This window comes from Notamacropus eugenii, chromosome 1 (genome assembly GCF_028372415.1).
Source record: "Notamacropus eugenii isolate mMacEug1 chromosome 1, mMacEug1.pri_v2, whole genome shotgun sequence".
NCBI classification, from domain to species: Eukaryota; Metazoa; Chordata; class Mammalia; order Diprotodontia; family Macropodidae; genus Notamacropus; species Notamacropus eugenii.
Window position 1 is genome coordinate 565,567,514 of NC_092872.1, and position 15,322 is coordinate 565,582,835.

Consider the following 15,322-nt stretch of genomic DNA (forward strand, 5'->3'; position numbering starts at 1 on the left):
CCCCTAGTGGTTGCCTCCTAGAGGTTGCTTCCAGCTATCTGAGATGGGTCAAGGCAGAGAGCCTGCAGAGCTGGACTGAGATCCTTCTGTATCTTCCAGCTTGGCCTTTGAGTATCAGTACCCCTGATGGTTATCTGAATTTCATTCTGGAATGTCAATAAGTAACATTATACTCATCCAGATCTTAGTAAAACTAGAGGTGAACTCTGGGTACTGTGGTCTTATATTTCATAGGGATGAAGTAGATGAGTTAAAATATGAAGCAGTTAGTAGAGAATGGGTCATTCAGTCTCTGCATGAAAACTTCCAATGACAGGAAATCAGTAATCTCCCAAAATTTATGGAAAGTACCCCCATGAGGAAGGTAGCATGAGAACCCAATTGTCATTGTTGATAAGAGTACTGCAGCCACAGCCAGTACTAAATCTATTCAAAATTCCTAGTGCAGTAGAACAGTCTACCTTCAGCTCAGAGCTTATCTCTCCAAGGTCAGGAAGAGAAAGCTGTCCTACCAGGAATACAAGTCCCAGGATTCACAGTTAAGCTCTGGACCCCTCATTCACTTCCTGCCAAAAAATGTGTTTCCTCAGAAGCTCAGTTTACACTGAGTTTGGGGGAAATCAGTCGTTTGATAAAGAACAAAATCTTTTTATCAGTTAAAAAGACAATTTCATATATGTATGTATTACAGCAGATTGGGAAAAAATTCCTGGTGACCAAATATTCTTCAGTTCATCAAAGTTTCATTAGAGCAGAAATAAGGGAAGGATGCTAATCAGATTATCTCATAGCTATAAAGACCCACAACTTTGCATTGCTTATTTGGCTTTTTGTTTCATTTACTGCCTTTTTAAGCAGTATTGGAGTCTTAAGTAAAAACTTAAAGTAATTGGAGAAGTTCCAAGATGATTAATGGAGAGAAATGATGAGGAATTAAAATGATCTAGCCTAGAAAAGATACAGACTGTAAGAACACAGTGCAATTCAAGTACTTTGGATACACTGTAACAGATACATTTTTCTTTAAGCAAATAGGATATTGAAAAACCCCAGATTTCAAAAGGTAATCTGGGCTATGGAGACTCATTTTGCAGAACAGTTCGGTTTTTTAAAAAATTGCTTCAAATAGAAATTTCCCATGTCACGTTTTTTTAAAATTTGACTTTTACCCAATTAAATAATAGATTAGGAACTAAAAGGGACCTCAGAGGCCAACTAGTCCAATTCCCTCAGTTTTCTGACAAGGAAACTGAAACCAAAGTCATTTAGTTGCCTAAATCATTTGACGACAAATCCAGTACTTTCCATTGTACCACCTTGCTGCATCCTTATAGAAACAAGCATAAAGTAAGACACATCTGTTTGGTCAGCAATAACATGCTCATGGACTGCAGCCCTCCTGCACTGGACTTCCAGTGAGAAGGGGCTCAGTACAAGAGGAGGACTGAGCACACACATAACTATGGAAGTGCTGACTTTACATTTTTTTAGTTGACTTTAGACTAGAAGATAGTGACTATCTGCCACCTTTCTTTAATGATAAACAAAAAGAAAATGCATTTTATTTGCCATAGTCATGCTGTTAACTTGAACCAGCTAAAGTTCACTGTTGGCCAAGTTGAGCTGCTTTACTGTATAAATTAGGGATTTAATTTTATAAAGTTGATCTTTTCTGCAACCATTTTAGGCAAGAACAATTCCTTTATAATAGCATCAAATACAGTCATTCTGCACTCAGGGTTTGAAGAACTTAGGACCATCAGATGTGAGGTTTTAAGCTCTGCCCCACCCCTTTTGCCCTAAATTCACATTTACCTATTTATTAGAGAATACGTATAGTATATTTAAAATACCTCTGCCCAGGCATGGGGTTAGTGGGACAGAATATCGTATACATTGTCAGATGTAGTCACTACGTTAGATCTTTTGGTTTCACTGGGGGTATAGTAGGGGGGTGGGGGAGAGACACAAGAGGAGTGTTCAATCTGGAGGAGGTATTTTCAAAAATAAGTAACTCAGCCCAGCTACGTCCTGTTTTATGTATCTATGGTTAGGTGGGTGTATGACTTCTCTTGTTTTGATTTTTGACTCATGGTTACCTAGGGAATAAAAATTATTAAAAATAATTCAGTAAAATTAGTAATGGTCAGAACATTTTTTTTACATTGAAGCTAGGAAAATAGCCTGCTTTTTTTATTATCTTTCAAGGCCAGATTACTTGCCAGTTTTCTTCCTAATACTTCTGACATGCAGAGAAAGAGAAGGGTTGCATATAGCACTCAATAATTTATATACTCAAAAATAAATTATCAGCAGTAAGAATATGGTAGGTAAATGTGAAAATGGCCTGTAGTGTTCATTAAATATTTCAAATGTTTATTAAACTAGCATATACAACATGTGTTACGTATGTACACCGTAAGGTTCAGCTCATGAAAGAAACAGAAATGCTGGTCTTACATGTAAAAGATTACCTGCTACCTGCTAAGGCATGTCTAAGTAATGCACACAATGTTTCCCCAAAATTTATTGTGATTTGAGGCATACAAAGTCGAAATCTTGGTATTTCCCTGTGTCCTTTGCTAGAGATATTTTTGGAGTTTACTTTACCTAGCTGCTACATTGATAATTTATTCCTTTGAGAGTTCTGAAAGGAAGAGGATGCCTTTTTCATTGTCCGTGATGGTTTCTTCAAGTCAATGAATTTTTGAGATAGTTCTTGTCTTGTGCATACTTTATTTTTGCTAAGATTTTGAATGCCAAGATTTCAGTTCTTTAGTTTGGCAGTTTGGGATGAAGAAGAGAAAGTAGGTTTTTTTGTGGTGAAATAGAACTTTCTTTTTACAAATAATGTGTTTCAATACTAAATAAATTCTGTCTGACCCTTTCCTAAACTTAACTTTTCCTTTTTTACTTTACTGCATTCCTTCCTGCTTCTTTCTTCATGATCTTCAAGGACTACCATCTAGCTTTATTATTTAAGGTACTTTCATGTTTTACCATATACACTGTGTCTGTCTGGAATAAACAAAACTAGGCCTAATGTTCCATCTTGTGTCACTTGTGGCTTGTTCTGTTGCAATCTGTGCCTGTCTCTGTCCTAACTTAGAGTTTTTCATACTTTGTACTGTATATTTATGTGAATAGTTTGTTGAGCATTTGTTATGAAAGCTCAAAGGTCAATAAACATTTGCCGCTAGATCTACTTTATGCAATGGGGCATGGAAATATGGCTTTTAATTGAAAGAATTTTTAAGTCCAATTTAATTAAAGTTCAGTCATGAAGGGCAATGTAGAACTATTATGTGTTTCTAATTCAAATAACATATATACACATTACACCCTATTTCTCAGAAACTGTTAGTAAATCATTATTTTGAAAATATGAAAGAATTGCATGAATACTGTGTATTCTTTATTTCTCCCTATATCTTGCTGTCTCTCTCCTAGCATTTAGACATTCTTATAAAGCTTTTAAGACTTTTTCTTGTATCATTTTTCTTATTATGTGAAACAGATACCACTTCTAACAGAAGCCATCAGTAGTAGTTCCAGATTTCCTGTGTTGCTCACATTGCCCATTTTACCCTTTGTCAGTTACTGCTGCCACCTCTAGCAGTACCACAGAGCTGTGTTAACTTCTTTCTTCCAGGAGCCTAACTAAGGCATTATACCTTCCTTGTACCAACTTCCACATAGAAGTGTAGTGTCCGTGGCAAACATTGTAAAATGCTTTCCCATGCCCCTAAAAAAGTAAACCTGTATTCTTAACAGACAGAAGAAAAATCTAAGAGTGAGCATTAATTAAGAAAAATAATGCATCTGGAATAAGAGAGACAGGAATTGGGATCCGTGCTAGAGTAAAAGAAAGAAGGAAGGAAGAATGGGAGGAAGTCAGATCATCACACTGCAGAGAGCTCAAGGGTTTCAATACAAGTAAATGTTCCTTAGGCAGAAAAATGAAATCTTTTTGTTGACACTCCTATGATTTTAACCTTAAGAATATGATCCTTTTCTCAGGGACGTTCTCTAAAGGTGAAGTACATTTATCATTCTTGACTAACTTAAATAGTAATTCTCAGGGGAAATCCCTCAACTGGAAATTGTCACTGCTCTAATCGCCTGAACAGCACTAATAATAAATAATTAAACTTTCACAAACATATCCTCAAAATAGTGTCAAACGCCTTTGTACATTTCAGCAAGTAATTGAGCCTCAAAGAGAGAGCTCTGCACTTTGGGACATTACTTAGGTTTTTGCCAGTCTGTTGATGTAACCTCTGCCTCCTATCCTCTCGCCCTCTCCAGGATTCAGGACATCCCTGTACAGCTAACAATCCTGACAGTTGCTTCATGCCAGTGTCACCCCAGCACTTCATTGATCTCTTCAAATTTTAAATGCAGCCCTTGCACTTTGCCTCTGTTTTCAAAAATGATGTGTGTGGTATGCTTTATGTACAAGATCTAATGGTAAATGTGTAGTGTGGTTAAAAGGGATTGGGTGGGGGTGGGGCATCCCATGAAGCCTGGGTTTGCTGGAATGAATATTAAATCATTTTTGAAGTACATGATCTAAAGAGAATGTGAGGTAAAAATGTACGTACTTTTGCATATTGTAATATTTATTTGACTAATGAGATGGAGTGATTAAGGAAAGAGGGACTCACACAACATGTATTAGTCCTTTTTAAAAAAAATTTTGTACACATTAAATTTTGCACATTTATAAATATAATTCAGCTAAAATCTTTTGGACTTTGAGAGTCAAGCCATTTACTAATAAACACTAATGGCCAAGTACATGCAAATTGTAAGTTACGGTTTTTCTGTTTTGTGGTAAAAGATTAAACTGACCCCTGTGTATATACATTCTGCAGAATATTTATTTTTCTTAAAGTGTATTTTAGTAACTGCATTGGATATGTCCAAACCAGTTATTATTGATGTGCAGACTAATCTAGGGAAACAGTAGCCGTATTCTTTTGATCAGCATTTGTTGAAAAGGGATAACATTTGTGAAAAATGATGTCTAGGCTAGGGAGAATTACAACCTTTGACTGAATTGTCTTCAGGGCAATGAATGGCCTAAGCTACTGGAAAGACTTTAGTACATCTTACTTGCTAAAGCACTTATTTACAAAAGCACCAAGTTTTTTGTATCCTAAGAAGAAATATAGAAATAAATCCAATGCTAAAGAAATTCAGGAGTTAAACATTTGTCCAGAAATTGAGTTACGTACAGCCCAAAACATATTCTAAAATACTGCTTGTTTTGAAATTAATTTTGTAGACAAATGTAATAAATCATGATTATCTGTTGATTTCTTTTTTGTCATTCTTTTAAACTTTGATGAAAAAAAATAAAATCATGTTCTCTGATCTTAGAGATCCAACTTTCTGACTCACAGCCTTATACATGAACACTTCTTTGTAATTTCTCCAACACTTAATGATCTAGCTCATGCATTAATGTCTCCAGGAATGGAGGGAACTCACTACTTCAGAAGGCATCTAAAACCTATTTCTCCTAGGTGACACACTGTATCAGAAATCAGAAAGACTTGAATTCAAATCCAGCCTCAAACACTTAAAAGCTATGTGAACCTGGGCAAATCACAACCTCTGCCTCAGCTTCCTCATCATAAAAAGGATAACAATAGCGCCTGTCTCCCAGGGTTGTTCGAATAAAATGAGATTTTCATAAAGTGCTTTGCAAACATTAAAATTCTATGTGAATACCATTATTAATATTGGGAATTGCCTCTGGTGCCACATTAATGAAAGAAAAAGAATTTATTAGGCACTTTGTGCTTATGTTGTTGTTGTTAAGTTGTTTCAGCCATATCCGACTCTTCATGACCCCATTTTGGGTTTTCTTGACAAAGATACTCAAGTAGTCTGCCATTTCCTTCTCTGGCTCATTTTACAGATGAAGAAACTAAGGCCAACAGGGTTAAGTAACTTACCCAGAGTCACACAGCTAGTAATTATCTGAAGCCAGATTTGAATTCAGGAATTCCCTTGTTTCTAGAATGACCAACTAAACTAAACAACAACAAACTAAAAATCTAAGAGTAAGTCAGATAAAAAGAAGGACTAACAGAATTAACCAACATAGCAAAGCATCAGATATGGCAGTTTGAAATACCACAGATCAGGTCAAAGAATTTGTAAATATGTTATCTCCTAAAATAGAAGTTTTTGTTTGACCTCAAAACTGCTGGACTTTCAGAGGCCAGCTTCCAATAGCTTAGTTTTCAACAGATTCTGTGATTTTTTTTAAAATTCTCAACAGCTTTTAGGGGCTTATATGACATAAAATTCTTGGCACCTCCTGATTGCTCATGGCCAAAATCCTAACGTGGCCTCTAGGGAGATGACTGTTTTAGCAACTGGGTTTCAAAACTATAACTTTTTAAAAGAGAAAACCTAAATAAAGCAGAGAGGTTTTTCCTCCTCCATGTTGGTTATTTCCTGACAATACAGTTAAATTAACTAGAATCTGCTGTTTAAAGAACGTACATGAATATTTTCCTAATGTGGCAGGACTAGTTCATGATAGAGAGCATAAACCTGGAGATTCAGAATCCCGGGGTTAGGGTCCCTGACTTCTGCAGCTTGCTCACTCTAAAACCTGGGGCAGGTCACTTCTTTATTTACAAAACAAGACTAAATGACTAAATGGACTAAATGATCTTAAAGGTCATTTCCAGCTCTAATACTATAAGAATCCGTCATTTGACTGTAAATGAATAATATTCATTGCTTCATAAATCTGAAGCAAATCTTAAATGTTTCATGTGTCAACTGTTTTTCAAAGGGGTGAAATCCCTAGTTTTGTCTTTGTTTTTAGTTTCATCCAACAGACACTTAATAAGCTGCTAGTTTGCAGTGCTGGGGCTACAGAGATAAAAAATAATCCAGTCACTGTTCTCATGGAGTTTACAGCTTACTGAGGTAATGTGATACACAAACCAATTCAGTGCATTTTAATTTGACTTTTTTTTTTAAGCTAGGTAATATTTGTTTTTATAAAGCATTTCTCTTATATTTTTCTCTTTTTTTGTTTTTATATCATGGGATATCCCCCACTTTTGGGACTGACACCTCCACTGTCAAAACAAACAAAGGAGTTAAATAAAAACACTATTAGTTATAATATATGTAGTGTTCTGAGGTAGCTAGGTGGGGCAGTGGGTAGAGTCCTGGGCCTGGAGTCAGGAAGACTCATCTTTGTGAGTTCAAATCCAGCCTCAAACACTTGCTAGCTGTATGACCCTATGCAAATCACTTAACCCTGTTTGCCTCAGCCCTTCATCGGTAAAATGAGCTGGAGAAGGAAATGGCAAAACACTTCAGTATCTTTGCCAAGACAACCTTGAATAGGGTCACAGAGAATCAGATACTACGAAAGAACAAAAATGTGTTCTTCCCCCGGTAATCACCCAACACGCCCTCTTCCAAGATGCTAGAATCATTGATTTAGAGAGGGGAGGGACCTCAGATTAAGCGACTTACCTAGTTTCATAACTACTAGAGTGTCTGAGGTGGGATTCGAACCCAGGTCTTCCTGATTCCAAATCTAATGCCCTACTTACTATATTAGTCCCATCCCTTCATTTTAGAGACTAAGAACTGAGGTCTTGGAAGAAAGAACGTTTCATTGTCTGTTTTCGGAGATCACTGATCTTTAGTTATTACAATTAATCAGCTTCTCAAGAGTTCATCTTCCTTTTGGTGTCGTTTCCCTTTACATTTTTGTAGTCATCATGCATGGTGTTCCGGTTCTTACATCCCTCTCTATCAGTCCATACAAATCTTCTCATTTAACAAACATTTACTAAGCACCCAATGTGTACTGCACAAATAGTGTAGTGTACAGTGGATGACACATGATGGGGACAAATGATCCAAAAGGGATCTAGAAAAATTTAATGAAGAGAACATTTTAATCCAAGGGAGATCAGAGAAGGCTTCACGAAAGAGGTCACACCAAAGCTAGTTCTTAAAGGGAGAGGATTTTTACCAGGAGGTAATCAGGGGAACTGTATGTTCCAGATACGATGGATGACCTGCACATAAGTGCAAAGGCTGTAAGATGGAGGGTTCAGTGAAAAGCCCTTGATTTATGCAACTTTATAATTTAGATGTGCAATTTAGAAGGTGCCAATTTCAAAGTTTCTAGAAAAGCTGATAGCTTTGGAGGCTTTAATAATTTGAATAGTATGATTTATAATACTCAATGCTACATATCATCAAATGAGGACACAATGCAGTTCATTAAAACCTACTGAAAATGCATCCTCAGTGGATTTAAAGGAAAAGCAAAATAACCACTTAGATATGTCCTATAGCAGAGATTCTTGTTCATTATGGGTAGTGCTAGGTGGTCTCTGATATCCCTTCTAAACTCTGAGATTCTATGAGCAAGGCACAATGTTTAGGTGATCTGTTAATTCATCAGTTTATTATCTCATCTTAGCATAACAGCCTTCAGAGACAACTGCCATGAGTTTATCTCTTGCACATATTCTTTTGGAGAGGTTTGAGAGGTTGTTAGTCCTCCAGCTTGTTGGTAGTACGATCCAGAAGTCACTAGATAGAGACTTTCAATTCATCCAGAAAGAGGTGGTAGTTAAATATTTGTCAGTCTATGTCAAGTAAAGAGCTTCCAGGAGGTACTGGACAACAGTACCGAATTTGGTAATCAGGAAAAGACCACTGATTAAGAGGACACTGATAATCTTTGGAGGAACTTTTAGTCAAATGGTTGGAGCAAAAGCCTGAATGAAAAAAGTTTAAGGATAGATGGTAAGAAGTTGGAAACCAAAAGCAAAAAAATTGTTGAAGTTTAAGGGTTAAGAGGAGAGAAAAGATGAGAATTTAAAGAAACAGAATTTGGGGATTAGGGATTTGTTTTATTTTAGACTTGGCTATATCTATTGGCAAAAGAGAAGAAACTAGTAAATACTAACTGACTGAAGAAGTAAAGGAGAGGAGAATAGCAGATGAGATCCAGCAAGAAATGTCAAGGGTACAGACTGAGAAATGTACCTTGTCCAGGAAGAGGGACTCTTCAAGGACAAAAGTAAAAGGAAAGGAAGGTGGAAGATGAGACTCTGAGATGGATGAATGGGAAACGGAGGGACAGTTGGACAGTTATCTTTGTAAAGCAAGACAAAAATAAAGGTAATCTTCTGAGAGTAAGCAGGTGGGGTAAACTTGGGGACCTGAGAAAAGTGAAAAGAATTTGAAAGAAACAATTGAAGCTATGTTTTAAGGAGTCCGTAAGAGAAAAATAAATGGATTATCCAGCAAGAAGAGGCTCAATCTGCAGGCTGTAAAGGATTCAATTGGAACTTAACATGTGACTTTAGTTCACCAGTCCTTTATCAAGAATGGAGGTAGCAGAGATCAGGAAGGACATAAGAAGGTAAAATGTTGGAGGGTAAAGAGGAATTTTAGGGTGTTGGCAAATATTTTGTTGAAGGTTCATCACCCTTCATATTGAAAATGAAAAAGAAGATAGCAAAAGATGGAATGACTGTGGTCCAGGTGTGCTTTGATGTTCTAGGAAGTGTATTCTGGAAGTATTTAAATTATTTCAGTCACGCCAGTGAAGAGAGTGTGTTACAATCTGAATGCAAAACTTTCAAAGAAAAGAAGCTGCCAAGAGATGATGATAGGTCAGGGGTCTAGAAGCAGAGCAGGGAGAAGGAGCATGTTGACTCTTCATGTCAGCTACCTTTGAATAAGAGGTCACAGGAAGAGGAGGAAATAGTCTCCAATGCAGGATATTGCAAGGGATATGGTATCTTTAGGAGATCATCAGATTTCAATTAATGTTTCTTCTTTCCCTTTTTCTTCAATATTCAGTCCAATCACTATAATGCTCATTTCCAATTAGCAAGTACAGTCCTTTAAAACTGTATAGCCTTTTACATTATAACAACTGAAGACCTGAATAATTTGGTAGTTTTTCTGAGCCTCCTCCAAGAATTGGCATCTTTAGGCAGGTGTTCCCACAGAGATTGTTACCCTAATTAGATAGTTTGTAGCCTTAAGATATGTCATGGCTTTTATGACTAACTTCCCATTGCCATGCCAGGGTTAGCTCAATTTATCATCCTTAGCCAGTGACAGCTATAAATTTCCTTAATTAATTTCCTTTAACCAATATTTTCAAAAATAATGAGATTCATCTCCATGCATTTTGTCAGGTAGCTAATTAAAAGGACACAACACATTTTTAGTAATGATCAAAAAGATGCTTTGAGATGGTTTGTTTTGTTTGCATCTATCTAGACTCATTACTGTTACCTATTCTTCAGTTAACAAAGTAATGAGAAGACAGTGGTGGAAATTATAGTTCACACAAACATTAACAGGGTTTGCCCACACAGCTTGTTAATGTGATGACAGGACGTTTAGGGATAATAGACTAAGAAGTTCTCTGAGCCCTTAAACAATTAAAATATGTGACATCTCTATTGTTGTCTTTGTTTGGTGACTGGTGATTGACCTGCAACCCAACCCCCAAAACTGGTTGTTTCAGAGAGAAAAGAAAACTCTCACTTGCATTTTAAGTTGCTCTCTTCCTTCTGGGAAGGTTCCCAAGAAAGGAATTATTGAGGAATTAGCTAAAGTCTCCTCACATTGCTGTGGCAAGATGTGCTGTTGACACCTTTAAGAGTAATTAACTCAGTAGGGACTCCGTTTGGGGACAGCTGGTGAACACTAGGGGTGCAGGCTTAAAGGGGTCATGAGATTGGCTTCCTCTGTACTTTCTTTAAAAAACGAGAAGCAAATAAAAAATATACTGAAGAACTAAATTAATTATGCAGATTAGCTGCCACTTCAAACATTTCTTTTAGTTTAATTTCTTTTAACGTTTCTTCTTCTACCAATTCTTTCTCCTTTTCTAAATAACCATATCTGTTGCTTCCCTCGGGAATGGGAATCTGCTTTAAGGGAAAAAGACTACTAAGCGTGCTAACTGTAAAGCTGTCCAGTACTCTGCTCTTGAGTCAGCCTCAGGGATACAGAACAGCAACTTCTACCACTGTGCTACTGAGTGACTCAAAGTCATTTCAGTAGCAATAGATGCCCTTAGAAAGTTTCAAATTTGGGGGTTTTTTTAAGTTAAACGCTACAGTGGGTTTGTGCTGGAAGCTTACTATTTCTCATTTAAGAATAAAGAATAAAGCCACACCTACTGAACACCCAGAAAATAAAGTTCTTGACACCAAAATTCAGCTCATTGCAACTGGTTCAACATCAGAAACAAATAGTTTTCCCATTGGAAATTATGCTACAGAAGAGGTATTTACCTTCTTGGCTACTGCACCCTAAGGTCCATTGGGCCTTTCTATCTGACTTGCAGTTGAAATCTTCTAAATGTGTTTTCTCCCCGTATTAGAATGTAAATTTCTTGAAAACAGGGACTGACTTTTTTTCCTATATGTTACTTAGAACAGTGATTTACACACAGTGTTTAACAGATATTTTTACATTCATTCATTCATTCACTCATATTCTAAGGAGGGGAGGGAACCTTCATACAGTGGAAAGACTATCTGATGAAGTCAGAAGACCTGGGTTCAAAGTCTTAGCTCTTCCACTGACTAGCCTTTGGACAAATCACCTCACCTTCCCTCATCGATAGTTTAATGTTCTCTTACACAATTTTTAGATGCAACAGTCTATGAAGCTATCATAACATTTCTTCACACCAAATCCTGACAATATTGTGGCAAATAAGCAAAATAATGAACTGAACACATCATTTCTTGAACTTAATCAATGAAGAGCACTCAGTTCAAGCCCCAAGTCTTTTTCCATTTCAAGAATTTCTACCTCCTGTCAATATATTCTTCAAGGTCTAACTCAAATTCCACCTCTTCCAGGAAGCCGTTCCTAAGCTGGAATTGTCTGGCTGGATGTCACTCATTCTCATAACATCATTAAATTTAAAGCTGGAAGAATCTCTTCCATTAGACAGTGAGCTTCTTGAGAGCAGAGACCTGCTTTGTTTTGCTTTATTTTTCTTTTCTTTGCAGCCTTCAGCACTTAGCATGATGCCTGACACATAACAGGTGCTAAATGTATGTGTTCATCCTTGGTTGCCAAAGAAGACCATGCCATCAGAGAAATGATGACATAACTTGCACTTGACTTTACTTTGAGTGAGGGAGGGCTGTGCAGGTCCCCAGCCTCACTTCTCCTCCAGAGCCATCTGGATCCAGTGACCAGATATTCCTCAGGATGACTGGAAATGACTTGAAGACCTACGTTTAGATATCGCACTAACAATTATGTAACTATGGGCAGTCTCTAACTTCTCTGAGCCTCTTAGCTGTAAAACGGATAATACCTGGCAGGGCTCTTTGTGAGGCTCAAATGTAATAATAATGTATGTAAAGCACTTTGCAAATTCTGTAGTGCTATATTAATGTCAGTTATTAGGGTAACACATGTACATGATTGGTATAATTACCAAGACTGTTAGAAGCACTTTTGCTTTCAAAGTGCTAAAATCTAAGGGATTGAAACAGAATTTTCTTTAAAAATTCTTTATTATGATACATTGGCCTTCTGATATGAGGAACATAAATTTTGACCCTATTCTGTTTGCAGCAAAAAATTTGCTATACGTAATCTATCTACAATACAGTCAGGTCTGCTATAATGTGATATATTTATATTCATTCCCCCAAAAGCATCTATCTCACTATGCAAAATTGCACAATAAAAGTCACAGGGCTTATGGGGAAAATGGGGTTACAGACACAAGGCTCAAAAATTTTGTCAGTGACACATTAAAAAAAATAGCAATCTAACAAAAATGGTAGCATAGCTTTATACATGTTAACTAGTTAAGAAATAGACAAATATTACAACAAATAGTAGCTGCATCCTTCACCTCAAGCTGATGCTCCTCTTGTACCCTTGTTTCCACAGGTTTGGCTAAAGAGTGGAGGTCTAAATAAATACTAGCTGACTACTGGGGTTTTTTTCCCACCTTACAATTTTATCCTAGTATTTCTCGTCTCTTAGAGTCACCGATCTCTATCTGGCCTGAATGAAGTTCCAAGAATCTAATATATAAATGAGGTTTTGTATCTCCTAAGTTGTTTATTTTTCTTCCAATTCTTTCCTCCTGAGATCTCATTTCTCTTTCTATTCTTTCCTATAGAGTGCTTTATTCATTTATATGATCAATTTTTAACTTTTGCTTTATTTCCACCAGGAATTTCAGTAGAACTTATGGTGAATCTGCAATTTTCTTTGAAGATTTGTTTGTAAATGATGTAGTTTTTTCCTCTTCTGGATTTGTGTCCTGAGCATCTCTAGCTAAACAATATTTCCGGATGGTATTTTCTTCTGCTTACTCATATGTGTTGCATTAAGACCACACTCTTAAGAATTACTGGAAGTAATGGTGGAACCTTGTTTTTATCTTCAGGGGTCTGGGTAATGAGCCACAGCCAGCATATGGTGCTAGTGTAATCTGTGCCAGAGCAGTCTGATCCAGGGTATGTCCTGATCATTACCTCCTAAAATAAGCCCTTGTTCTAAGTCAGACATTGATAGCTCCAGGTTATAGGTACCCTTGGGGAGATAAGCCCTTGTTCTAAGTCAGACATTGATAGCTCCAGGTTATAGGTACCCTTGGGGAGATCCTGGCGTGAGCTCCCATCTCACTGCCTCCCAGCTTCATGTTCTAACTTCCCCAGTTCCTGAGCTGGAGGCTTCTATGAGCTATGCTCTAAGGCTTTTCTGTTTCAACTCTTCCCCTAGTACTCACAGGCTTCCAACTATCTCTGTCTGGATTTGGACTGACAAAATGCATTTAGTACAATCGCCTTGGATTTCTTGATCATTATTCAATCTGCTGCTCTTTTGATCCTCCCTGAAGTCATTATGGGAGAACTAGGCTATTCTTCTACTCATTCTACCACCTTGAACAGAGTCCCTGCCTCTAAGTTTTCATGTAGTTACAATTAGGTGACTTCTCAGGCCACTAAAACATATTTAAAATCTCCATCTCTCAAATAAATTTCGTAACATTCTTAACACATGGCATGATACAAGGACATATTATAGTAGCTGATCTCTATTTGGGAATTCCTATAGTTCCAAAACAATTTAGATAATAATAATGATAATAAATAACTAGCATTTACATAGTGCTTACTATATGCCAGGTGCTGTGCAAAGCACATAACAAATCTTACCTCATTTGATCCTCACAATAACTCTGAAAGATAGGTGCTATTATTATCCCCATTTTACAGATGAGGAAACAGAGGCAAACAGAGGTTAAATAACTTGCTCGAGGTCACGCAGCTGGTAAATATCTCAGGCTGGATTTGAACTGAGGTTTTCCGGACTCTGGGTCTGGCACTCTATCCATTGTACAGCCTAGCTACTTGTTCTGAGAATTAACTAAGCCATTTTACATTTCGTAATCTCTTAGTTTTTTTTTTTCATTTTGAGTGCACTTTCCTTTTAGCTTTGTGGCAAATGCTTGTTTCATTGCAAACTATTGCTATTTGAAAACGCTTGACTTCTCCCATTAACAGTCACTGCAATATCTCTAATAGTCACTTAAATTTTCTCTTTAAGGGCCATAACTTTTGCATATTTCCTTGAAAAATATATTCTCAAAAACTGCAGGATTAAAAACAAAACAAAAGAGAGCAATGAAACTCACATGTGGCACAAAATCCAGGATTTAACTCACAGGAGCTAACTAAATCAACTTAGTTTCATCTGGTCAAGGTCAGCCATTCTGTCTAGTGTCAACTGAAGCATGCTATATCATAATTATTGCTTCTTCTAGTTTATTCATACCTAACTCATTGTTCCTTCCATTGTCCGCTCTTCTCCCATTACCTGCAAATGGCTATTCTCCAAAGATTATCCTAAATCCTCTTCTCTTCATCCTACACTCTTCCTTAGTGATCCATGTAGATAACTCCTATAATAATCTATATATCCAGACCTGATTTCTCTCCAGAAATTCAGTCCTGCATCTCTAATTGCCTGATGAGTACAGCCCGTAAGATAGATATACTATCAAGACCTCAAATCTAACCTGTCTGAAACTTAACTGATAATCTCCCTTATACTGCTCCTCATCCTAATTCCTCTGGGAGTTAGTGACTGGAATCCAGTCATTACTGGATTACATTTACTGCCAGTAAACCATGTTCAGAACTCTTGGATTCATCTTTCTTCCTTTTTCTCCCCTTCTCATATCTAAACATTTGACATATCCTGCTGACGCTTCCTCCATAATACGTCCCTCATTCATCCT

The 15,322-nt window shown here is 37.0% G+C and overlaps 2 protein-coding genes across 6 annotated transcripts in view; one reads left to right on the top strand and one right to left on the bottom strand.

Annotated features, from left to right (window-relative positions):
- Positions 1-5,321, top strand: part of FBXO25 (F-box protein 25) — a 158,727-nt gene extending 153,406 nt beyond the window's left edge. For all 5 annotated transcript variants that reach the window (XM_072634342.1, XM_072634340.1, XM_072634343.1 and 2 more), the window contains one exon: positions 4,309-5,321. In XM_072634342.1, coding sequence (XP_072490443.1) covers positions 4,309-4,398 — 90 coding nt within the window. In that variant the 3' untranslated portion in view covers positions 4,399-5,321. The remainder of the gene's footprint in view (positions 1-4,308) is intronic.
- Positions 1-15,322, bottom strand: part of TDRP (testis development related protein) — a 167,099-nt gene that overhangs the window by 82,758 nt on the left and 69,019 nt on the right. The window lies entirely within an intron of this gene.